Here is a 27,796-nt window from a genome sequence, read left to right on the forward strand (position 1 = left end):
ACGTACCATACCCACACACCATCATGTATATGTGTAAATAAACTTCTTCCACCTCTCGGCATACATGACAGAAACTAATATAGTCTCTAAAAGACAAAACAAAAATGACACTACTTAAAATCTCTGTATTTGAAAAACAACATGTGAGGCATTTATTCATCAGAAAATGCAAAAATGACATGAAAGGTTAGACCCCAAAACTAAATCCTCTTGAAATAAATAAAAGAAACGACATATGGTTGATTCAGATTTCACTGCATTACCAACGGCAGTACAGGGCATTCAAATAATTAGACCAAAAGCTTCAGTCTCTGTACATACTACGTTAGCTCCACTCACCAATACATGAAAGGGGATTGACAGTGAAATGTCAGAATTTGTTCAAGAAATCACAGAAACGATGATTATTCCCGTCTATCAACAAGCTTTATCAATATATCAATCAGTGAATTAAAGGGGCTTGTTTCATTTAAAGATTCAACGTTACATGGTAAATTGATTACAACTACCATGGAAACCTTGTATATGATTGGCTGCCCAGCCATGTGACTAAGGCCTGTTACCATAATGGCAAAGTTACCTTAGTTGTAACTCTTTATGAAACAGGGCCCCAGAGAAGTTGAATGTGATCCTTCTTATATTACACGGGCAGGCACAACATCACTCAATATCTGGAAATGAGCTATAATAATAATAGCTGGATTTATAAAGCGCTTTTTGCCTGAGGATACAAAGCGCTGTTATTATTACCCCGGCTTTAGCTCGAGCTACCATCACCGGCGCTCAGTGCATGCAAGGAATTACTCCTGCCGGTTACCCATTCACCTCACCTGGGTCGAGTGCAGCAGTGTGGATAAATTTCTTGCTGAAGGAAAACACGCCATGGCTAGGATTCGAACCCATGACTCTCTGTTTCAAAGGCGAGAGTCAGAACCACTAGACCACGACGCACCCTATATGCGAACCTTCCAACAACTACATGACGCAGGATATACAAAATGTGAAAAACTTGGTCCAATCACAAAAAGGCTTTTAGTGATTGATTGTACGATTGATTTCCATGAATGCTAATACAATGCAGTCAATGCAATCAATCATACATGTATAATTTGATTCACAATTAAAACATGGAGGTTAGCTTTGTGTTACAGTGCCCTTGGTCCCGTAACACAAAGGTTAGCAATTAATCGTAGACTTGATTTTTACGATTGATTGTACATTGTAGTCAGTGCAATCAATCGTAGAAAAATGTTCTACAATGATTGCTAAGCTTTGTGTTACAGGCCCCTGGTCATACAACAAGGCAACATATGTTTCTCCTGTACTTTTCCCCACAGTGTAACATTGGCAATCAACAAAACAATGGTTGATACGGACATCTTTTATTTAGAATCAACTGCACAAATAGTCACCCTTGTTAATTAAACAACAGCCAAATATTAATAAAACCCCAAACCATATTACTACAGAATTAAAAGGCAATTAACCTGTTTTATGTATGTAAACAGAATTTATGAATATCAAAAAAAACCAGCATTATAACCCTTGATGATAGACAAAGGACAGAATTCAAATAAGTTTCCCTGGTTCCCATGGGAACATTTTTTAAAAACTAAATTGGCTAACAATTGCTCCTGGCATTGCTTTGGCTGTGACGATGCAGTCCTATGATTAGGGAGTATAATTTTTGTCTGAAATGTATAGATCTGTAGGCATAATTACAAAAGACCAGAGCAACATAAACATCTATAAGTAAAGAATGAATCAATATTCTAATCTAGCGTTACTTCCCAAGGCACCTATAGTTGTAGCCAATGAAGAACCAAAACGGTATACTTCATAATTTTCTCTTTCGAAGACTGGATTTATGTCTTACTACGATTCAAAAAAGTGATCTCAATAGTCGAGGACCTACAGCTTGGGAAATAATTATCAGACCAAACCATATATGGGAACTTGGTAGGAAACTAGTCTCGTAATTATTACCCAAGCTGTATTAAGGTGCAGAAGAGTGAGTGAAAGGGTATATATGCAATGCAATATCATTCCAGTAATGAAGTTGAATATCTGTGATAGTGCCATACAACCATACATCACATCTATGTGTGGTGATAAATGTGGGAAAGCAAAGATAAATTTAATTGCAATGAACAATAACACATTAATGACTGACATAATATTCAATAATATTCATTGATTAATAATCCGCATCATTTTTTTTTTCACCTCTTGGAATAACATGACAGCTATAATCAATTCCCTCTCTATTGTGCCTTTTACTGACCCAAACATAAATCAAATCTACATACCCCCCCCCCAAAAAAAAAAGGTACAAACAAATTTGAGTACTGGTTGAAACCTCATTATCAACATGTTATTGCATATTAAAAGAAAAAGGATTGATTAATATGTTGGAATGTTACAAGAATGTATCAAACCCATGAGACAGAACCAAAGAAACTCAATATCCTGTTTGCCACCGAGAGTTTTCACAAATAAAAGTGTTCAATTTTTTCATGTCCAATACAAAAAAAGTGTACAAATTATGATTGCTTTTCAGAATATTAGAAACTGCAAATCCCTTAATATTGCTAGGCAAAAACAATTGAATAATTCAAGAGAAATTACTGGCTATGTTTACAAAGGTACAGACAATAATTTTCAGAAATGGAGAGGTAAAGTTTAACTTCCTCTCCCGTTCCCCAAACTTTACATTTTTTCAAACAATTTGGAAAAACTTTACATGTATTTGGAAAATCACCTTGTCAGACAGTGGGTCAATGAAATATACTAGACAATGTTTATACCATATTGGAGATTCATATATAATCTGGTGCAAAAAATAAGTAGGTATATAAAGGTAACAAATTATGTGAAATACACAAAAATGAACATTATTGTGAATAAGATTAGAATCCCATAGCACAAAGATATATATAATAAAGCAGGGATTAAATACAGAACAAGAAATGGATGGACTGCAAACAGGGAATTTACATGAATTATTGAGTAGAACTGAAGTTTGCATTTTTGAGATATCTACCAGAATTTAGAGGAGAACTGCAAAAAGTGTGCAGTTCTCTTTCACGTCAGGCCCTGTTACAATACACAACTTGATTTTTATAATAGATTGTACACCATTATCAATGCAATCAATCCTAAAAATCACTCCTATAATTCTTCAGTAAGCTTTGTGTTGGGGGCCCAGGTAATATATTACAATGCATTAACGTATTGTTCTTCTTTTCCTTTATTACATCTTTTACATCTGTGAAATAAAGATAAAAGGCAGCATTAATACACCAAAGAAGCCAGGACGAGGCAACAGTTAATTCTTCAATTACATTGTCAGTGAGCAGTTACAACTGCACAATACTCTGTCATTCAAATTTCATATACATAATACATGTATATTTGGCTCAATATATCATAAAATATAAGTAAGTTTGGCATCAAATGAGGACTTTTTTTAGTGAGAGTGGAAGTGACATCAACAAGGGACTTACCAATGATTTTAGAATTGCCAGAAAATAAAACATATAAAAGTACACTGCGCCATTTCACTTCAAGTACTGTCTAATTGTAACCTCCATGACAGTAGCACAATATGGCCCTGTCTCAGAAAGAAATGTGATGGATTTGAGTAGTAAAGAGATATGACTGTTTTTATATATATATAATATATATTATATAAATATGAGTTTGATTGGAATAGATCTATGTTCAACCATTTGATAGATGTGGCTGTACTACTGCACACCCTGACAGATGTACTACTGTCTGAATTTGGTCAACAAAACTTGGACTCAGTGGCCTTTCATAGAATATTTACCAGATTCATGTCTAAGGTTGTCATGACAACCATAGTAAGGACCATACATTTTAGCATCTAGAAAATCTCAAAAGACCGTACATGTATATATTCTCTGAATTCTAATAAAATAAAAAAATTCAAACAAAGTCAGGGGTATGAAAATTAGGAATAGGAACTCACGAACCATAAACTCCATAAAAACATAGTCTGTCTTCAAGGCAGAAAGACACTGGTGATGATACAGGTTAAACAATCTTGTTGAATATTGAAGAAAACTGGTTCAGCATATAACCAGTTATTAAAGTAGTGTGTACATGTAAAGGGTTGACGTACAACAGAAGTGGGGGATACATAACTGAACATTGTGGATAGCATTCCGAAAAAAACCCATCTAGAGTTACCACACAGAAGACATTGAGTTATCGGTCCCTCCATAACAATTCTCTGAAAGAATTACTGTTCAGCCATAGCACAATATGGACATTAACAATACACATGATAATCAACTCATTCTTTTAAACATGAATGAAACTTACATCAAAATTCAGAGGCCTGTAATCATAAAGATACCATCAATTGTACGATTAAACATAACTGTAAGTCTATGGCAAAACATTACAGAATGTAACAAATGATTGTACAAGCAAGCGTATCTTTTTTATGTTACACCCTTAGATCTATCTACCTTGAAGCGAGACTACACACACGATATGAAGCTTGGAGATTATTGCAGGAGTCCAGGGTTGAATAAATTAAATGTTGAGGTCAGAGTTCAAAGTTCATCCTTATTTGGTTCTTCATCATCCCAGTCAATGTCGCTGAGGTCAATATCATCCTCCACTGGCAGCTAAGTAATGAAAATAAATAACGTACACATGTTGTATATCTGGGCCCGTATTCCATAAACGAGATAAGCTTTTTGCTTAAGTCTTAGCAATTTGTCTTAGCATTTTGCTTGTCTAAGAAATCTTCCCTAACGATATTCTATAAACTTTAAGACATTTGTCTCAAGTCAGACGATATGGCTAAGCCAAAGTCTCAAAGTCAAATTCTATGACCTTCTAAACTGCTGCAGGGGTGACTGCAACAAAATAGCAAAAATGTCATTGAAGTTGTTTTTTCTTAACAAGTTTGATTTTATTGAAACTAATTACAACTATTGTAGTAAAAGAAGAGCATTCATCACCCATATATGGTAAGAATTCTTTATTCAGATTATTCTATATTTTGTTAATTACCAAAACATTTCAATCCCAAACCGAGTGACTTGCACAGTTTTTTATGTATCAGTCCCATTCATTACTTTTCATGTATTGTTTGTCAAAATCTAAATGGAATAGGGTAGATTCCTCTCGACATCTTTATTCTACTTCAGTTGAAGTAGACCTAGGGTCTAAGGGAAAACATTTGTAACTTTTGAGACTAGTCTTGGGTCTAACATTAGGCCTAGATCTAGCCTAGGCCCAAGATCTACAACTAATATCCGTCTGTTTGGAGGAGAATTGAACATTGTTTTTACTTTTTACTTTCCTGAAGGCTGAAGCAAAACGTAACTTTGTTAGTCTAGTGCCGTAGTGGAGCAACTGAGACTGAAGCTACATATAGGCCTAGATCTAACGATAGACCTATATTAGTATTGGTCTAGGCCTAGAACATGCAGGACTTAGCCTGGCTTAGCCTTAAGACAGGGATAGATCTATCTAGATCTACATGTAGGTCTAGAATAGATCTGACTTAGACCAAAAGCTTCAGTCTCCGACTGTATTTTGGTTGTTCCGCTATTTTAGTATTACGAGTACGACACTAAACAGTCTAACGTTACGTTGGCCTAGTCTCACCAATGTGATATGACAGTAAATGTCAGAAACTTTTAAATAAATCCCCAGAAACGACGGTTATTCCTGTCAACAGTGCTAGATATATCGCTATGCATTGCTTGCCAACTATGCCTAAAGTTAGATCTAGTCCTAGTAGTAGTCTAGACATCTATCTAGATCTACTCCTGCTTTAGGTCCATCTGTTTGTTTGGAGTTTTTATTTTATACATTTTGAGGACTTGTTTAGATCTAGGTTTCCAGGACTAGAAAACAGGCCTAAACCTAGACCAACACTGGCAACAGCTCAGTCTAGACTAGGGCCTAGATTTATATAAGAATTTAGATCTAGGGCCTAGGCGGCCTAGCCTGTGCTTTCTTCTATTCATTCTAGATTTTATTTCTAGCCTATCCGGTAGCCCTAACGTTAGGACTTGCTGATCTAGTCTACTGTTTGATCTAGAAATCTCTAACCTAGGCCTAGATCTAGACTAAATGACTTACTCACTTAGACTAAAAGTTAGACCCTATCTAGATCTAGAACTATACCAATCTAGGTGTATAGTAATAGGTCTAGATCTAGAGACTTGTAGACTCTATCTCAATGTAGATTCTAGATCTAAAAATAGTAAATGTAGGCTAGATCTAGTCTAGTACTACTCATCTAACGTTAGGCCTGAGAAAGGAAGTAGGCTAGGGATCTAGCATTGGATTATTTCTAGGACTAAAGAATCTTGATCTAGGCTTAGATCTAAACTAGGGGCTGTAGTTCGAAATCTTGAGGTCTAGCCCCCCCCCAAAAAAAAAAAAAAATAGAACTAAGCCCTCAGCTACATGTAGTTCTCTATGTAGCCAAACAAAAGTTAGCATTGACCATTGTCTTAATCTTTTTTGGCGTATACATGTAGTTATCATACAAACACATATTTTGATGAATGAGAAAATGTGTCTTGCAGATTATTTTAGCTCAAAACCTACATTTCATGGACATATAGGCCAATGTCATAAAATGAAGAAGTAGTTCAATACACATCATGCTGTTTACACATTTATTGATCTGATATGCTGTTACCATGGCAACAAATTTTCAAATATATGTCTTGCAGATCTACACCTCAAAATCAATGTGTGAGCCAACTTTTATAAGAATTGGTAAAACTAATAAAGGGATTCAAACCACAAGATTTTCACCTAATTTCTTTATAAATATAATATGTTGTTACCATAGCAACACGAATTCTGATACAGGCAAAAGTATATCTTAGACATCTTCAACTCAAGACTATTGTGTGCGCCAACATTTTAGGAGAATTGACCAGTTGAAAACTGATAAAGTAATTCAAATTACAAGATTTTCATCTAGTTTTTGTTATTTTATTTGTTGCCATGGCAACGCAATTTTTTATAAAGGCATAAAATATACTTTGCACATCTTCACATCAAGACTAACGTTTGTGCCACATTTCATGAGAATTGATTAAAAACTGAAGAAGTCGTTGGAACTGCAAGATTTTTACATAATTTTTGCCCTAATATACCGTTACCATGGCAACACAATTTCCGACACATGCGAAAATGTGTCTTGCACATCTTTACCTCAAGACTTATGTCTGTGGCAAACATGAGAAGTGGTTGAAATATTGTAAACTTGTTAAAACCACAAATTTTTCACCTAATTTTCGTTATTTAATAAGTTGTTACCATGGCAACGTAATTTTTGTATATAGGCATAAAATATGTTTTGCACATCTTCACATCAAGACTAATGTTTGTGCCACATTTCATGAGAATTGGTTAAAAACTGAGGAAGTAGTTGGAATAGCAAGATTTATACATAATTTTTGCCATAATATACTGTTACCATGGCAACACAATTTCCCACACATGCAAAATTGTGTCTTGCACATCTTTTCCTCAAATCCAATGTGTGAGCCAACTTTCATGAGAATTGGTAGAAAACCGATGAAGTAATTTAAATTTTAAATTTTGACCATAATATACTGTCACCATGGCAACACAATTTCTGAAAAAGCAAAAAAAAAATTCTTACACCTCCTTACCTTAAGACCAATGTGTGTTCCAAATTTCATGAAAATCGGTTAAAAACTGAGGAAGTAGCTCGAAATGCAATATAGGTATAAATTCAAAAAAAAAATTGGCCATGATTTGTTGGATTTAAACGTTGTCTTAAAGCAATTAAGACAACTCACAACTGTCTTAAAGTTAGGGCAAAATTCTTAGCCATGTAGAATTTATGAAATACAGACTCTGCATATTTAAGAAAAGTTACTAAGCCATTCATTCTAAATCTGTCTTAGTCGCGCAAAAATTCTTAGCCAAATTCTTAGACAAAATTCTTAGCCAATTCTTTATGGAATACGCGTTTTGGCTAAGAATTTTGTCTTAGACAGAAAACTAAGACAAAATGCTTAGATTTTTGACTTAAGCATGCTTATCTCGTTTATGGAATACGGGCCCAGATTTTAGAGCTTGCACAAAAAATACATCTACAGGGTGTCTAAGAAAAAATATTTCATCTTTAATATTTTTGTAACAGACCAACTGACTCACAAAAAAAAGTGATCACTAGGTGTCAACTACATCTCTGGCGAACTTCGTTCAGGCGAGACAAAAATGATTTTTTTTTTTAATATGTCATTCTTATGAGGATTAATTAGAAATAAATAAGCATATTTCTTACCTGTCCGTCTTTTCCATCCCATGCTTCTACAGTTTGAATCTCTGGGAGTCCATCTCTTAAACTTTGTGTTGAGCCCCTTCCAACAGAAATGGAACTGAAATAGATAGCCGGGTGAAGGACTATGGTTTATTCTCAATTCAGTAATTGGCATATCTCTTGTACACAATATTATGAAAATTGTTGGATGTGTTCAAGGCTGAATTGCATTCATTAAACAGTGATCATAGAATAATTCAAAAATGTTCTACCGACGATGATTATTATTTTGATAGTGATTATGGATGCTTTTATCATCACAATCACTATGATCATCATGATATCAGCAAACCCATCATTCATCAGTAATATTCAAGTTATCATAGCATCATACCCATGTACCAAATTATAAACTAATAGAAACTTGAGTGAAAACTGCCGACAAGTAGAGCCATGTTCTTAAACTATGCCCCCAAACCAAGCCCAGAGTAACCACAGAAGCAAAGTTGAATTTTAGTGCGACCCATGTTGGTTCGTGTTTTAAATTGCCAGAGTGAGTAAATTATCACTTGGTCTAATACCTAGTATCACCTGCTACATCTACTTTCGGTTTTGCTCTCATCCTAGTTTGTCTACAACCAGCTTGATGACTATTTCGTCTAATTGCCATTTTGCCCATTCATCATCTTGTCACAGTTCCATTTAGATGATACCCATTTTCGTCTTACATCCATTCGGTCTTACAGCAATAGTCTATATGATGATTAGGTGAACTTTTGACATTTGACAAAGTCCAAAATAATTAGTAGATGAAATGAATTATGTACTATCTGGGCACTTCAATGTTATACCTTGGTCACATTTGCTCTACGGCGGCCGTACGGCGAGTCAAAAACAGTCGTTTTATTCATTTTCATTCAAACCACCTATATGTAGCTGGTACAAAAAAAATATTGAAACGGCTGTTTTCGACTCGCCATACGGCCGCCGTAGAACAAATGTGACCAAGGTATTATACTTGATTCTGTCATTATCATTATCATCATCATAATCACCATCATCATCATCTGTTGCCTTTGCCATTATCATCATCACGCTCATCAAAATCATTACCATCATCATTACAACCATCATCATCATAATTATCTTCATCAATATCATAATTATCTTCTTCATTGTCACCTTCATTCATCATCATTTTCACCATCATCATCGTCATCACCATCATCACCATCGTCATCACCATCATCACTTCTATCAAAATTAAAGTGATTGGTTAACATTGGTTTGACTTTTTAAAAATCTGAGCTAGAAGGTCACACTTGTCACCTGTGTCTGTGATATGTTACAAAAATGAAGCCCAGAAAAAATTGTGTTCGAAAATAATTACTTAGTGCTTCAAAAATTGAAATATAAAGTGACCGAAAACACCATCTTAATTTCATCCCATACACTTATGTGTACTATTTAGGCGTCTATAAGACGCCTATTTCCAAAATCGGGGTTTGCCTTGTAGTTTTAGCTTTTCATTCTCATTAATGGTTGTTTTCAGCATTTATTAGTTCTATTACATGCACTTGTACACACGTTTCATCTTGGTTTGAGAATTTTTTTTAATCGGCTGCTCACAAAGTTAAACAATACCTTTAACAAAACTTTTCAAGACTATGGCACAATATCCTTCTACAATTACTTTCTTACCGTAAAAATTCATCGATTCCCGCTTTATCAAATGACCCCCTGAGGATAGAAAACTTCTTTTTCCTGACATTCATAACAGCCATGGCAGGGTATCCAAAGCCACCGATATCAAGAGACTGCTCCAATGACGAATGCTCTCCTGCCGATGTCCACACCCATCTGTATAAAAGAACAATTTCATTTCATTTTTTCATTTCATTTCGTTTATTTCCATTTTCAACAATTACAGTTTATTTTGTACATTTCAACATATAAATAACAAAACATATTTCAAGTATTCCTGTACAAAAATTATATTCAAGATTATTACATATCAGGTTGGAAATGGAGGAGGCTGCTAAAAAGCGGAGCTTGTAGAGTGCAGCCTCCTAATAAATATTCTTGTAGTTGCATAGCATATAAAAATCAAATAGGAGAGAAGATCTTGTCAACTTCTTGGACGTGACAGGAGAGTTTTACACATCTTGCAAGATAACTTACAGGGTTAAATTGCCCCTTTCAAACATTTTGGTTTCCAGTAGTGGGTACAGATTGAACATTCAACTCATTACTTTGTAGATCAAGAATTCAATCTTATCCAAAGGAAAGGGCCATGTCACACTGAGCACTGTACACCATCCACAGCATAAATCACCTCCTGAGTCTCGTTTCATGAAGATTTATCAAAGTAACAAATACATCATTTCTATAACAAATTTACCATCAGCCAATCAGATAGAAGAATTTCAGGAGCTTTTAAAAGTTACTGCACATTCAATATAACAACAGGTTTTACGAAACAGGGCCGTGAAAGGCACCTAAAAAAATGATTGAGAGTAATTTTTACATTTTATACCAGGAAGCCTCACATTTCAGATCTGAAGAGGGACTTTATGTGTTGTACAGTTTTGAAAGACATCTCAAAATATCCTATCCTTTACATTCATTTCCAAATTTCTGATACCACTAAATTGATACCTTATTGCCAGATCTTACCGGCTCTTGAAACTCATCACATTATATGTGCATTCACACATGGTGACCACATAAAAAAAAACGTTTTCATAAAAAGACGTTTGAGGTACAAGCATCAATGAGACATTCCCCCCCCCTCCCGAATATTTACCGTTTCTAAGCAAGAAACATATACAAACACCGCGTTTCATAAGCATTCAAATCCTATAACTTACCCCCAAAGCTTGGCTTTGTATTTTTCTCCTAACTCACTGAGAATCTGTATATACTGATTCCTACCCACGGCTCCAGTATCCAAGATGTGTGGAAGAACTGAGACGATGCACAGAGGATGCTCCTGGCATGCTTCTGCTAAAACCTCATTACCTGTAAGCTATAGAATAATCAAAATACAATTCTTGAGGTGCTGTGGCCCATTCTGCTAAGCTTGACAAGAAAATCAAGTGAATAAAACATTCTACTATTATTGCAGCTGAAATAAAATCAGAGAATTTCCATTAACTTTGAATTGGCATATCAGACTTGGTAAGCTAGATAAAGAATCAAACACGTTGATATTCATAGGCTAACATTTATCATCATGTAGAGGCCAAAACAAGTAATGAAATTTAATCACTTCCATTGTTATGATGTATGAAAATCACCCAAATGTATGAAGGGGCCCTATGTTAGTGAACCTAAAAATTAAAAACTTTTTAATAATCTAACATGAATATCTTTAGAATTACATAATAATCTGTTTATATTGTTCCATATATTCTTAACAGTAAGCGTGCCAAAAATCTCAAAAGAAATTGAGAAAATATCTGATTTTCTTTGGAAAAAAAAAGCAGCGAACAGTCATCTTTCATACTGAAAGAAATGTGACCCATGTCTGTGCACCCATTCACTTTACACAAGATTCTGGGATTTTTATGAGAGACAATGCATTTTGAGACCATTACATGAAATGCCTAAAAATTCAATATTATTTCACCATTTTGATTAAGAATTTTCAATGAATATCTGCTTAATTATTGCAGGTGTAAAGTTTGCAATCCTTTTATTAGAATTGTGCTAATACTCATATAGGGAGAAAAGGGGCACTGGACAGACTAGGGGCAACATGCCACAATAATGAGCAAACCACTGGTACCTACACATATATACTCTCATTGAACAATCCAATTGGACTTACCTCCAAAATTTCTGGTGGTTCCACGGAATCAGCAGCTTTTTCAAGTCCCCAGGCGACGATATCTGATGCTGTACGACCACCCGTATAATCCACAGCGCTGTTAAAATCCTTAGCACCAGCGGGAAAATACTTGAGAGTGGGATAGCCTTTTACCTGGGGGAGAGGGAGGAAATGATGCATTTTGGGATACATGTCAATCTTAACCCTCTGCACACCAAATGTTGCAAAATTGCACATTTGTAGAGAAAAGTGCTTTCAAATAATTTTTTTTTAAATTGCAGATAGAAGGCACTAGATGCCAACTTCAAACTCTAACATTTTTTTTTTAAATGCCAAATTTGAATCCTAATGGCCTGAAATACTTGAGTCTAATTCACATTACTGATCCTTTACCTAAGTTTTAGACAGGATTGAATTCAAATGTTGATAAAAGCATGAAATCATATTATGATGTAATGTCTCTTGCCACCAGGGGTGTAATGTCTCTTGCCACCAGGGATGGAGTACAGGGTTATAATTTGTGGGATAACATAAATTTGTGAGCATTTTTGCCACAAAAAAGAAAGAAAGCAAGCCTCTAAATGATATTCTCTTACTAAACTTCATTGGTACATATTTAATACACCATACCCTCCTATCATTTTGTTTGCTGGTTGCAGTTTTTAAGAAACATTATCAATATTTTTGCCTACGTCATGCCAATAGTTCCTCTCAATGATTGGAGCCCTGGGGGACGTTTCACAAACATTTAAGTGCGACTTAAAGTCACACATAAATTTCCAGTTTCGAGCGGTAGAAAAGTTAACACCACATTGGTCAAAACATGCCAAAATACCAACACGTTACATAACATATGGCATTTAAGCATGACTTAAAGTTAGACTTAACTCTTTGTGAAACGACCCCTCAGTACTAAAAATCCCAGTAAGTTTGGTTCTTTTATTGGTATTTTCATTAGCGATTTATCCAAGAAGCATATTGCACAAGAGATTTCAACATGTGTCTCCTAGTAAAATCTGCTGAGTATGAAAGGGGGTGGTGAAGTCTAACCTGAAATCGTGAGGCCATCACAGTATGTGCTGTAGCATCCAACGCTCCAAGTTTGATTTTCCCTTTGAGTTCCGTGGCTGCTTTAGCAAACTCAGGTGCAAGTCTCTGGCAATGGCCGCACCACGGAGCAAAAAATTCAACCAAGAATCCCTCTTTAGATTGAAGTACCTCCTTCTCAAAGTTACCATCGGTCAATTCAATCACGTCGTCTGACTGAAAAAAAAATTAGGGTCATTCCATTGGGTTGGGTCCATATTTGAAACATACCTGAACTAAGAAAACAGTTTCATTGATTAAATAAAACAAGGAAAATATCTTTCAACGATCACTTCAACAAAATATTGAAGCCTCAATATTTGAATTCAACATCATGATATATTGCAATTTCAGACCTGACAGTCTATTGCCAATGATATATGTAATGTCCATGTTAGATTGGTATTATGGTAAAAACTTGATTTGAACTACAGCAAGTCAGCAACTCCAGAAAAGATTTCAAAATAATAATAATAATACGACGTTGCTTGTATAGCGCATATCACTACCCATGGGCGTCTCTATGCATAGACAAAGAAGAGAGAGGATTAAAGCTATTATGTAGACTGTCTCAATCATAAAACCGCATAAACAAATAAATTTCTATGGCTGGAGACCATCCTCACTTTGACATACATGTAGTAAAACTAAACCACATCTGAACTGATCTTCACTGTGAAATAGAATAGTTGATACCTACGTAACATGGACATCATGCAAGTTTTTTAGCCCAACCTGATAAGATTACCCATAAAAGTAACTTGAAACTTAACAAGATATGAAACAAAAATTCTGATAAATTGGAGAATAAAACACTCAACTCACACTAAATTTGTTGAATAGCTGAAACTATTTTAAAGATAGATTTTCCAAGCAATGATGGAATGCAAGAAATCAATTTGTTATGAGTCAGGAATGCAGCTCTAATAGGTGAGTTCAATTTATGAGAGAAATAAAAAAATTCTGAGAAGCAAATATGTGAAAGTTTACACAAAGCAAAACAAAAATTAGGAATTTCCAAACTTGTATGCCATTGCAATGTAGCTATACCTATTGGAATTTCAAATGTAGAGTAGGGCAGTAGCCCCGTAATTTCAGCAAAAGACAACTTACATTTCCCTTGTTGCCTCCACCTCCTCCGCCGCCACTTCCTCCACTACTCCCTCCACGCTTGCCACTGCCACCACTGAGCCTTGCAGAGACCGTCTCCTTGAGGGTCTTCATCGCGGCGTCTGTGATTCCGGAAGCTGATCGAGCACCTATGCAAGCAAAAAAAATCAACGTTTATAATCAAAATTAACATACTTTCAATAATTCTTATTAAGCCTACTTGAGAAAATATTACATTCAACATTACTATATTTTAACAAACTTATTTCTACAATTTTACAGAAAAATACATTGATTATCATCCTCATAAAGAAAATCCTTTGAATAACAAGTGGAATGCCTCTGGCCGTCTCACCTGCATCACGCGATTCAATATAGCAGCAGTGCTGATTTTGAAAACTACTATAACTCGCACAAGATGTTCAGTGATACTTGGTTACTCTTATTTCCACGTTTTATGAACTAGACCAATACACTTATAGAGATATGATGGCAATTCAACAAATACCCCCAACGTGGCCAAAGTTCTTTGACCTTACATGACCTTTGACCTTGATCATGTGACCTGAAACTCGCACAGGATGTTCAGTGATACTTGATTACTATTATGTCCAAGTTTTATGAACTAGACCAACACACTTTCAAATTTATGGCTGTAATTCAACAAATACCCCAATTTGGCCAAAGTTCATTGACCCTAAATGACCTTTGACCTTGATCATGTGACCTGAAACTTGCACAGGATGTTCAGTAATACTTGATTACTATTATGTCCAAGTTTCATGAATCAGATCCATAAACTTTCAAAGTTATGATGGTAATTCAACAGATACCCCCAATTCGGCCAAAGTTCATTGACCCTAAATGACCTTTGACCTTGGTCATGTGATGTGAAACTCATGCAGGATGTTCAGTGATACTTGATTAACCTTATGTATAAGTTTCATGAACTAGGTCCATATATTTTCTAAGTTATGATGACATTTCAAAAACTTAACCTTAGGTTAAGATTTTGATGTTGATTCCCCCAACATGGTCTAAGTTCATTGACCCTAAATGACCTTTGACCTTGGTCATGTGACATGAAACTCAGGCAGGATGTTCAGTAATACTTGATTAACCTTATGGCCAAGTTTCATGAACTAGGTCCATATACTTTCTAAGTTATGCTGTCATTTCAAAAACTTAACCTCAGGTTAAGATTTGGTGTTGACGCCGCCGCCGCCGTCGCCGTCGGAAAAGCGGCGCCTATAGTCTCACTCTGCTATGCAGGTGAGACAAAAAGTATTTTTTAAAGACCAGAATGTACTACATACATTTATGCTAATGCATCTTTTTTAAAATTACATTTCCATTATAGGATACTTTTTTTAAATAAACCTAGAATGTTTTTGTCACTGGGGATGTTCTATAGTAGGACAAGAAAGAGACTGTTTCTCCAACATCTCGGAGAATTGGGAAAAACTTTAATTTGAAGTCAAAACTTGAAATTCCATCATTACCATTGTAATCTGAAGGATTGTTCTTGTTGGCTCCAAAGACCTTTATTGTGGGGAATCCCCTGACGTTGTATGGGCCGCCGACTGAACCATGAACATCCATGTCAACTGCTCCGACATTAACAATGCCCTGCATGGACAAAAATAACATGAATCAATCACAAATTCATGAATATTCATTAAAGGTCAAGTCCACCTCATAAAAGTGTTGATTTTAATCAATAGAGAAAAATCAGACATGCATAATGCTGAAAATTTCATCAAAATCGGATGCAAAATAAGAAAGTTAAGACATTTTAAATTTCGCTTATTTTTCACAAAATAGTTATATGCACAATTTAGTCACGTGCGAACGAGAGAATCAATGATGTCCCTCACTCACTATTTCTTTTGTTTTTTATTGTTCGAATTAAGCATTATTTCACTTTATGCAGATTTGACAATAAGGACCAACTTGACTGAACCATAAAATGTTAAGCAATGGTAATTCAACATGTTCAGGGAGAAATAAAACTTTGTTTCACAGGACAATGAGGAGAAAATTAGAATATTTCATATTTCATATAATAAAATACAAAAGAAATAGTGAGTGAGTGATGTCATCAGTTCCCTTATTTGCATACTGACCGGGATGTGCATATAACTGTTTTGTGAAAAGTGTCATAACTTTCTTATTTTATATCCGATTTTGATGAAATTTTCAGTGTTATGCTTGTTGGATTTTTCTCTTATTCAAATGAACTTTTTGTTGGGGTGGACTTGTCCTTTAAAAAATAATAATAATTACATTTGTATACTGATTAACACTGCAAGAGGTATTCTGATAAAGAAAACTATTTTGAACCCCAGACTACTTGGTTTTAAACCACAGTTCTTTGGAATGCTAGGTTTTCATCTCAATTTTCCATATCATTACGGTAATGTATCAAAAAATTCAATAGAATTCATATACCCATTTCACACTATTCCTCCCATGCCATGCCAATTAAACAAGGTTCATTCTTTGGGGAAAAACCGCATTCACATTTTCTGGAATTCATGCTGAGACAATAGCCATTAATGAGGCAAATCAGCACCATAATACATGTATATTCTTTCAAGTTGTGCCGTTTCATTGTCGTTTTTTCCCTTGGATTTTCATGATGAATAAGACTTTCGTGCATTGGTCGGTAGCCCGGCAATACCCGCTGGAAATGACAGAGATGATAGTAGGCTGGCATCGTCTGTATTTCAGTAGGATTTGATTAAGACAGGGTGCTATATAAGCACTTGCCCGATTGCCCAGGGCAAGTAAAAGTTAGAGTCGGGCAAGTGTTTTGAAGTAAAGACCAAAACTACTTGGGCAAGCAAAATTCTCACAGTAGAATGACCAAAATTAGGGTCGATATAATGTGATATTGACCCTAATTTTGGTCATGGCAATAACAAGGTAGATCAGTTCATGTCAAAAGAGAGAAAAAGGTCAATGGTTTTTAAAACCGCAATACTTTCTTTTGAAGAGGTAAAACTGTTTTTCAATGATTTTTTTCGGGCGATTGAAATAGATTTTTGGGCAAGTATATTTGAGCTATTTAAAAATTTACTTGCCCGACTGGGCCAGTGCTTCTAAAAAGTTATGTAGCATCCTGAATTTAAGATCCAATCATGTTTCAATCACACTCAGGGTTGCTATTGGAATTTGAACTACATTCTTAAGTTGCTAAAAATAATTTGTTTAAACGCAATACCTCTGTACGAAGAGTGATTTCCCGTTTTACAAAATGGCCATATCCATCACTGAAAGCCTGTAATTCTGTTTCATTTATGATCTAAAATTGAAATGCCATTTTGGTATGCAAAATGTACAAAGCCACAAACATGTATCCCATTTTGTAGAGGTGAATTTGATGAATTTTCACATTACAAAAAAGTTTAAAACCGATTTTCCGTTTTGATTTACCCGCAACGGAAAATCACTGTCAATTCATTTTTCTCAGTATAAAAACAATATAAATAGTACAAACATGTAATAAATCAGACATAGACATGAATAATATATAAATATCCAAGTCATTGGAAGCGCAAAGAGACATTATTCATAATTGTGATATGCGCTATACACGAACTGTATATTATTATTATTATTATTAAATAAAGTATTATTCTGAAAGGGTAGCAGCCAAAAAGAAGTTAACCTTATGTACGGCCGACTGCTGCAAGACCTACACATAATTGCGGTCTCCATCAATAATTACCTTCAAAGCAGTAGCGGCTTTCTTCCACTCTGGTGCTAGGCTTTTACAATGGCCACACCTATTTGATAAAAGGGAAATAAGTACAATTATAGAATTATATCCACAAATTATGTAATTTAAAATAATTCCATTGCATTGATGAATGCAATCATACCTAAATAGGATGCAGATTATAAATGATACAATGATCTGTCTAGTGAGGAAATTTGTGACAATATAGAGACAATTGTCACATTTATCATTCATTAAAAAGTAGTGTTATAAAGCACCATTTGCATAAATGCCATCCACTATTCAGCCATATAATCTGATTAAGTTTTCATCATTTAATTGATATTTTTCTTTATTCAGATGCTATGAATGAAGTAATCATGACTCAAATATATTCATTTGAAACAAACACCAAAGGTGTTACTATTCAATACACATCACAAAACCAACACAACCACACAATTACATAGTAGCACAAATTTTCATGTATCAAATGGCAATGGGATTTCATTAGAACTGCTAACCATTTCTCTTGCTAGGTCAGAAAAGCTATAACTTGAGTGACCAACAGTGTGTTCAATTCAAATTCTGTTTATTTAAATACAATTATTGGTGACGGCATAGAGTATTGATTTTTAAGTTTATAATTTCAACATTTAAACATTTGAATAATAATTTGTGGTTGGTTCACCTACCATGGTGCATAAAACTCAACAAGCCAAACAGCATCACCGTTGATGACTTTCGTATTGAAATTTCCAGCTGTGAGTTCCACCACATCGTCACTAGCATCGTAGAGGGCAGATGCAGCCCCGACAGCCACAAGAAAAACTGCATATTGAATGAAAAAAAAGGAATAGTTCTACTTGTGATTAAACAGAAACAATCTGGCAGTTTTTCTATTGAGATCACACGGAAGCTTCAATAATTTGCTTTGATTTCTTTTTGTTCTCTGATATGAAGGAGTATCAGAGACCGAAGCTTTTGGTTGAATCCCTGTCTAGACCAAAAGCTTCGGTCCTGTTATGTTGGTTGTTCCGCTGAACTTCGTTGGCTTCGCTCACCAAATACAGAGACCGAAGTTCTAATGCGATCTGTACAGGGACTCAATAGCTATAATGTTTATGTATTAAGTTCGGACAAACCAAGGCCCAACTTCAGCCCCAAGGGAGTTGCGCGACAGCCAAAGTAATCGCTGTTTTTGTCCTTTTAGTTTATTTTTTCCGTTTTGGTGCATTTCAGGCCAAAACGGAATAATATTCTTCACTTTGGTACAATCATTTTTTATATATTTTTATGAAATAAAGACAAAAATCAATGAGTCCCATCGGGGGGAATTTGCATTTGTTCATTGAATGAGTGCCACTCACCAGTAGCCTGGAGGCGTCTGGGGAGTGAAAGTAATATACTGTACGTATGGTCACTCCCCTAACGCCTGGCATTGTGATGTATAGAGTCCTACGTACCGAGGGAAAAGGCAACTATAAAAATGCGCCAAACTGCTAGTTATGTTTAGAATCTGAGGTCACGACTGCTGTACATGGGTAACAATATTGGTTGGCAACGTTTGGCAAAAAATGTGTAGTAATGGTTACAAAATGACGAATAAATTATATGAAGTAATAAAAGTAGAAGAGAGTTTACTTACACTTGTTGACATCGCCATCTTTGATCCTTTGTAATTGCAACCTAGTTACGTGACGCGTATAGAGGGCGGCAAAATCATGAGCGGTGCTAGATTAAAAAGTGCTAAAATGTCCCGCTTCAACCACTGAACTAGAAATACATAGAGAAAACATATTGCATCTTGCCTTCTACGGCGCGTTCTCGAACAATTGACCTAGCAAAATGGCGGCGGTCACGTGGCTTATCGCGTTCGCCGGCGATGTTTTGCTTGGGTGTACACGACTTCCACGTATTTAGCACTTTTTAATCTAGCACCGCTCATGATTTTGCCGCCCTCTATACGCGTCACGTGACTAGGTTGCAATTACAAAGGATCAAAGATGGCGATGTCAACAAGTGTAAGTAAACTCTCTTCTACTTTTATTACTTCATATAATTTATTCGTCATTTTGTAACCATTACTACGCATTTTTTGCCAAACGTTGCCAACCAATATTGTTACCCATGTACAGCAGTCGTGACCTCAGATTCTAAACATAACTAGCAGTTTGGCGCATTTTTATAGTTGCCTTTTCCCTCGGTACGTAGGACTCTATACATCACAATGCCAGGCGTTAGGGGAGTGACCATACGTACAGTATATTACTTTCACTCACCAGTACTCAGGAGTACAGTACCGGTATTTATGGTTTATGGTCGGACACTAGTATTGCCTTATTCATTTATTGGGGTAGAGGTTTAGAGATGTCCAGGTACAAAATGACGTCATTTTTAAAATTACATAAGGGATTAACGTTAGGCAGCAAAATCAACTCAGTTTGATACGTGTCGTGTGTGAGACAAATCAGAATCAGATCAGCCAGGATTTTTTTTTTTTATCTCCTAAACTATAAGGCTATAGTATGGCAGTGTATCCTATTGCCGTACACCTTTATTTCAGTGCTTTAAAAATGACAACTAGAGGAAATACAATCAAGAAAAATTTACACTTGCTATTCCAAATATTATGAAAATTATGAATATGGTAAAATTATTTTATATTTACCAACCATTTTCTTTGCATCGCACTTGCCGCATACCCCTCCACGAAAAACAATTATTTTCGCGCGCGACAAATTACATCATGATTCCGGACGCGCGTCGGACGGGTAAAGATATCCTTGATTATAATGATGTAAGAACAAATTTGTGTGATTTTTTTTCTTCTTATATCATATCATGAGTAAATTCTAAGTATTATTTGCTTTTTTATATCGAATCTGAGTAGATGTTGGTAATAAATTCGTGTTTGATAACTTATTTTATTTTGTCTTGTTAGCTGCATGTTCCATGGCACTTTCCAATAATAATATGCTCGCGTTCGTATCGTGACGCTCATCAAGTTCTATCGATGCGCTGCCGATCGACGGCTCTACTCACGGTAACCTCGCGCACGGGTACCTTGAGAACTAGCCGTCGACGATCACCCACAATACACCACACCTCATCATTCGATCGAAGGAGTGGACGAGATTGAAATTCGGCAAATCAGGCCCATATTTCCGTTAGAAAATATATCAATTGTTAATACAAAATCTATGTTATATGATATTTAAAGCATTTTCTATCATTTTTAGAGATAATTAGGTAAAAGTTGGATTTTTCGCCTTGTTTTTGCAATCTTGTTCTATGTATTGCTCTGTGAAATTGAATTGCGGAAGTCTTACGGTACGAATTTGTTTTAGAACGCAGTAATATGCGCGTCCGGAATCATAATAGTGTCCGGTAATACAATACGTGACTATATAGGCCCTATTCCTATTCCTAATCCTATATTTTAAATAAGCTTGTAACCGATTTTGCAATCGGCAACCGATTCCATTCGATTTCACCACAATCGGCAATCACTTGCCGATCTTCGATCATGCCCCTTGAAGGAAAAAATCGAAAAAAAAAATCGGCGTAGATCTGGTTACAGTGCGTGATCGCTCAGAACATATTTCAAGATTGTTTTTGAGGTGCTAGCTATTTAGAGGTCGCATTATTCAGGGAGAAAGTTGCGGTATTATCTATGGCAATGTTTAAGGGGATAGATATCTTCTCTTCCAACTCATGGTGATAGCGGATGCCGCCGTGAACTTTGAAAGGTCGTATTACCGACGGAGCTCACTGCGTTACTCTCTTACATCGTTTATGATTATATACATTTTATTTTCAACCTCGTGGTGATAGCGGATGCCGCCGTGAACTTTGAAAGGTCGTATTACCGACGGAGCTCACTGCGCTACTCTCTTACCCCCTTTATAATGATATAAATCTTCTCTTCAACCTCGTGGTGATAGCGGACCCCGCCATTAACTTTTAAAGACTGTACTATTGACGGAGCTTATTGCGTTGCTCTCTTACATCGTTTATGATGATATTCATTTTATTTTCAACCTCGTGGTGATAGCGGAAGCCGCCGTGAACTTTGAAAGGTCGTATTACCGACGGAGCTCACTGCGCTACTCTCTTACCCCCTTTATAATGATATAAATCTTTTCTTCAACCTCGTGGTGATAGCGGACCCCGCCATTAACTTTTAAAGACTGTACTATTGACGGAGCTTATTGCGTTGCTCTCTTACATCGTTTTAGTCAGGGGCCTTAGGCCCATAATTTGAAGTTTTGGGGACAGAGTTTACAAAAGCACCAAACTTTCCCTATGTCACTATTAGGTCAATAGCTTCATTTTTTCCCACAGAACATGGTGTTGAAAATTGCATCTTCATGCAAAAATATGCTAATTTATGTAAATTAGCAGTAATTTATGCATGAAGCTATATGCCAATAGGAATTAACTAATAAAAGTAAATAAAGAGATACCAAACTTTAGGAAAGTCTCTTACAGGTCATTAGCTTTAAATTTCCTTATCAAACATGATTGAAAATTGTGTCTTCATGCAAAAATATGTTAATTTATGTAAATTAACAGTTAATTTATGCATGAATAGTAAAAATAGTAAAAAGTAATAAAAAGATACCAAACTTAAAGAAAATCTCTATCAGATCGATAGCTTTAATTTTCGCTATCAAACGTGCTTTTGAAAATCCCGTCTTCATGCAAAATATGCTAATATTTATGTAAAATAGCAATTATTTTATATTAATAAATTAGTCCCATTCCAATGGGTATTAACAGTGGAAAAGGGGCCAAACTTTTGAAGTACCTCTATCAGCTCAAAAGCTTCAATTTTACCAGCAAAACAAGCTATTGAAAATCCTGTTTCCATGCAAGAGTGTGTTATATTATGTAAATTAACAATAATTTATGTATGAAGCTGTATTCCAATGACTAAGCAAATATTACATAAAGCATAACGCCGTATGCCAACCCGAACAGTGGCAACAATCGAGCCAAAGGTGGCCAGAATCGAGCCGAATTTAGCCAGAATCCTCCGATTATCGCCAAATGACGACCCGAATCGGAACGATTATGCCCGAATTCGTCAAGTACGCCACCGAATTTCCCGAAAATACGCGATTCTTTCGAAATGGGCTATAATTTACCGATTCGGCAGCTATTCGGTTCCGGTGTAACCCATGTTTTAACTAGGCAATCCGTTTCTAGATGACAAACCAGAATAGGATGCAACTTTGGTAAACATTCAGATGATAACCAAAGTACAGTCGCAAGAATACATCACGTCAGTCCTGGTTTAAGCTAGGTTTACACCAAAACCAAATTCTCCCGAATAAATTCGGACTGATTCTGCCCGATTATGGCCTGATTCAGATGGATTAGTAGGGGAGTTCCCCCAAATAGAGAAGAATTGGTCCGGAATATGTCCCGATTCAGCGCAGAATCGCAAAGAATTGACCAAATCAATTTGGCCATCCCAAAAAAGCAGAATCCAGCCGAATGTGACGCGATATCTCTCATTACAGCCGAACGATGGCCTGAATGTGGACCCAAATCAGAACGAATGCGCCGAGCTCGGACGGGTCGGGACAGTTATGCCCAGAATGATACAAATAGTAGGTCCGAATCTGCCCAGAAAACTCCAAATGCCTCCCCTAATCCAACCAAATGTCACCCGAATACATCCCAAATGTGGCCCGAATGAAATTTGTTGTGGTCACATTCGGGAATATTCTGGAGGGTATTCGGCTGGTTTTGAACATTTCAAAATGAGCTGAATTTCTCAGCGAATGTTCCCGAATTTTCTCGCATTTACGAAGGCAAAACATAATATTCCTGAATCCACCCAAATACGTGCATATGGATGGATTCGCAGCTGATTCGGTTCCGTTCTAACCCTAGCCAAAATGGCCTGGATTCGGTACTTATTCGTCTCCGATTCGGGGAGCTCCCGGAATCAATTTGGAAGGATCCGGGACTATTCTGTTCTCCCTCCCCATATACGAGAACATTCGTGGAGGGATTCTGCTTGTCTTGAAATGTTTAAAACCAGCCGAATATCCTCCAAAATACTCCCGAATGTGGCCACGACAAATTTTATTCGAGCCACATTCGGGATGTATTCGGATGGAATTCGGATGAATCTGGAGGCATTTGGACAATTATTTTGGGAAGTCAATAGCTCTGATTCGGGACCTATTCCAGACCGATTCGACTCTGATTCGGTCTGAAATTGATTGGGAGAATTTGGTTTTGGTGTTACCCTAAATTTAGAGATATAGATCAATTCATAAGCCAATAAAGAAAAATCACTGAAACTATTCAGGTCACCGTCAACCAAGGGACGACAGAAAAAGAAGAAGGATCAGGTCTCTTTGCTCAAATCTGATGTCTCACTGTTCTAAAAAATGTACATAGTTGTCAAAGGTGCAGACATGAACAGCTTTTTCTGACATGAGAACCATCCATTTACCCTCCTCTTTCTGACTAGGGAAAACTCTACTTGGGAAAGAAATCTGACCTCTTGAATTGCTTTGAATAAAAAATGAAATACTGGTTTATCTTTTCCATATGATTTGGGGTTTTTTAATTGTGAAAGGGGTATGCACAGGATTTATAATTTGCATGAATTTGCATTTTAAACATGATACCCTCCTCTGGTCGCATGGAAAGTCACCATAATGAATGAATTGTGTAACAGTGTCTCATATGCATAGTGTTGTGCTCGTCCCTCGGTTTAAAACCTCGAAATATGATAGTTGATGTGTTTTACACATATTTGCTGAAATTTTGCATAAATTTGCATTAATTAACATTGAAAATTGATTCTTACTCGGGAACTGTACAGAAATCAATTTGATGCCCCATCAAAATAAATCCCAAATACCCCCCCCCCCCCAAAAAAAAAAAAGAAATAGGCTTCTAGAAAAGTTTAGGTCTGTACTATACATAATACAGTAATTTACGGTGAATAGTGTGATTTTGCATAATTTTGCATAAATTAGCACTATGAAATAGGATTCCAGTCATTAATACCGAGGCATCCTATCAAGAATTAATGCTTTTGGTACCAGTGACACATGTGGAAAAATAATTGTGATTTTGACAATTCTATATGTCGAGATATGATAAAATATGTGTTTTTACATATAATTTGCATAAAATTTGCATAAATTAACCTTAAGAATTTATCCATACTCACCAATTTTATAAAAATCGACCTGCAGTTTAATATTTAGCAAAAGAAGACCCAAATACACAAAAATTGGGCATTTGAACATTATTTTTAGTGAGATATGGTGAATTATGAGTTTTTTGCATAAAATTTGCATAAATTAGCATTTTAAAATAGGGTGCCCTTCACCGATTTCGGGGCACCCTATCTAGAATTAATGCTTTTGATACCAGGGACCCACATGCAAAAAATTGCGCTTTTGTAAATTCTGTCCCCAAAATTTTGCTAAGGCCCCTGACTATTTATGATGATATTCATTTTATTTTCAACCTCGTGGTGATAGCGGAAGCCGCCGTGAACTTTGAAAGGTCGTATTACCGACGGAGCTCACTGCGCTACTCTCTTACCCCCTTTATAATGATATAAATCTTCTCTTCAACCTCGTGGTGATAGCGGACCCCGCCATTAACTTTTAAAGACTGTACTATTGACGGAGCTTATTGCGTTGCTCTCTTACATCGTTTATGATGATATTCATTTTATTTTCAACCTTGTGGTGATAGCGGACCCCGCCATTAACTTTTAAAGACTGTACTATTGACGGAGCTTATTGCGTTGCTCTCTTACATCGTTTATGATGATATTCATTTTATTTTCAACCTCGTGGTGATAGCGGAAGCCGCCGTGAACTTTGAAAGGTCGTATTACCGACGGAGCTCACTGCGCTACTCTCTTACATCGTTTATAATGATATAAATCTTCTCTTCAACCTCGTGGTGATAGCGGACCCCGCCAGAAACTTTTAAAGACTGTACTATTGACGGAGCTTATTGCGTTACTCTCTTACATCATTTATGATGATATTCATTTTATTTTCAACCTCGTGGTGATAGCGGAAGCCGCCGTGAACTTTGAAAGGTCGTATTACCGACGGAGCTCACTGCGCTACTCTCTTACATCGTTTATAATGATATATATCTTCTCTTCAACCTCGTGGTGATAGCGGACCCCGCCAGAAACTTTTAAAGACTGTACTATTGACGGAGCTTATTGCGTTACTCTCTTACATCGTTTATGATGATATACATTTTATTTTCAACCTCGTGGTGATAGCGGATGCCGCCGTGAACTTTGAAAGGTCGTACTATTGACGGAGCTCATTGCGTTACTCTCTTACATCGTTTATGATGATTTACATTTTATTTTCAACCTCGTGGTGATAGCGGACCCCGCCGTGAACATTTAAAGATCGTGCTACTGACGGAGCTTATTGCGTTACTCTCTTACATCGTTTAAGATGATATACATTTTATTTTCAACCTCGTGGTGATAGCGGATGCCGCCGTGAACTTCGAAAAGTCGTACTATTGACGGAGCTCATTGCGTTACTCTCTTACATCGTTTATGATGATTTACATTTTATTTTCAACCTCGTGGTGATAGCGGACCCCGCCGTGAACTTTTAAAGATCGTGCTACTGACGGAGCTTATTGCGTTACTCTCTTACATCGTTTATGATGATATACATTTTATTTTCAATCTCGTGGTGATAGCGGATGCCGCCGTGAACTTTGAAAGGTCGTATTACCGACGGAGCTCACTGCGTTACTCTCTTACATCGTTTATGATGATATACATTTTATTTTCAACCTCGTGGTGATAGCGGATGCCGCCGTGAACTTTGAAAGGTCGTATTACCGACGGAGCTCACTGCGCTACTCTCTTACCTCCTTTATGATGATAGACATCTTCTCTTCAACCTCGTGGTGATAGCGGACCCCGCCGTGAACTTCAAATTGATTTGAAAACGCTAGCTACCCAAAACATTTTATTAACATATTTCAAATCATCGTGCGTGCTTGCGTCGTCTACTTCATTTTAATTGCACTTGCGACTTTAAGTTTAAGATGATGCGTCGTAAGAGATCATTCCAATAATTCTAAATCGCTAGCACCTAAAAATACTTCTAAAAGATGTCCCGCCGATCGTTCATTAACCTGTGATCTATGAGAAATATTTTCATTTTATTTTCCTTTGCGCCTTTGCTCGGAAGATGCGTCTTTCGTTTATCTTTCTAATAAAAATCACTCGGTTTATTTTAAAGCAATAACACCTCAAAACCCCTGGCTTTAAAACATGTTCCAAACGATCGCGCATGTTGGCGACTTCCATTCCAATGCATTCGTCTTTGTGACTTTGTCAGGAAGATGCGCGCGACCGCGAACAACATTTTGATGTATTCCTTTGTTTTTAAACATCGCCGATTCGATTTTCGATTCGATTTCGATTTTAGAAGCTTAACTGCCGATCCGATTTTCGATCTGATTTTTGATCCGATTTACAACATTAATTTTAAACATTTCAAAGCAGCTTAAAAACTAAAAATGTACTCACCTAGTATACCACGCATCCTCCTGTGGTTGTAAGCTTTACTTCCGACAGAATTCGTGCAGTTTAAAAACTAGGGCCTAACAGTTAGGTATTTTAGTTAATTTCAGAGTTAAAATCTCGACACGCGTCGAAGACACACTCAGTCGTGCAGCACTGCAGTGATGCTAC

The 27,796-nt window shown here is 36.4% G+C and overlaps 1 protein-coding gene across 2 annotated transcripts; it reads right to left on the minus strand.

The window, feature by feature from the left end:
- Nucleotides 1-124: 124 nt before the first annotated feature.
- On the minus strand, nt 125-27,796 carry LOC129261139 (protein disulfide-isomerase A6 homolog). Of its 2 annotated transcripts, XM_064100614.1 has the most exons (12): nt 27,632-27,796; nt 18,753-18,888; nt 18,067-18,124; nt 15,836-15,962; nt 14,337-14,482; nt 13,188-13,400; nt 12,138-12,290; nt 11,176-11,333; nt 10,007-10,165; nt 8,330-8,423; nt 4,500-4,661; nt 125-3,268 (listed from the first exon to the last, which is right to left on the minus strand). In XM_064100614.1, exons 1-11 carry the CDS (start codon nt 27,645-27,647, stop codon nt 4,587-4,589), a joined length of 1,335 nt encoding a protein of 444 aa, XP_063956684.1. In that variant the 5' UTR covers nt 27,648-27,796; the 3' UTR covers nt 125-3,268; nt 4,500-4,586. The 2 variants fall into 2 exon arrangements, with proteins under 2 accessions (XP_063956684.1, XP_063956691.1); XM_064100621.1 differs by lacking the exons at nt 125-3,268; nt 4,500-4,661 and having other exon boundaries at nt 8,330-9,156; nt 9,324-10,165.

Source organism: Lytechinus pictus, chromosome 1 (assembly GCF_037042905.1).
Source record: "Lytechinus pictus isolate F3 Inbred chromosome 1, Lp3.0, whole genome shotgun sequence".
Lineage (NCBI taxonomy): Eukaryota > Metazoa > Echinodermata > Echinoidea > Temnopleuroida > Toxopneustidae > Lytechinus > Lytechinus pictus.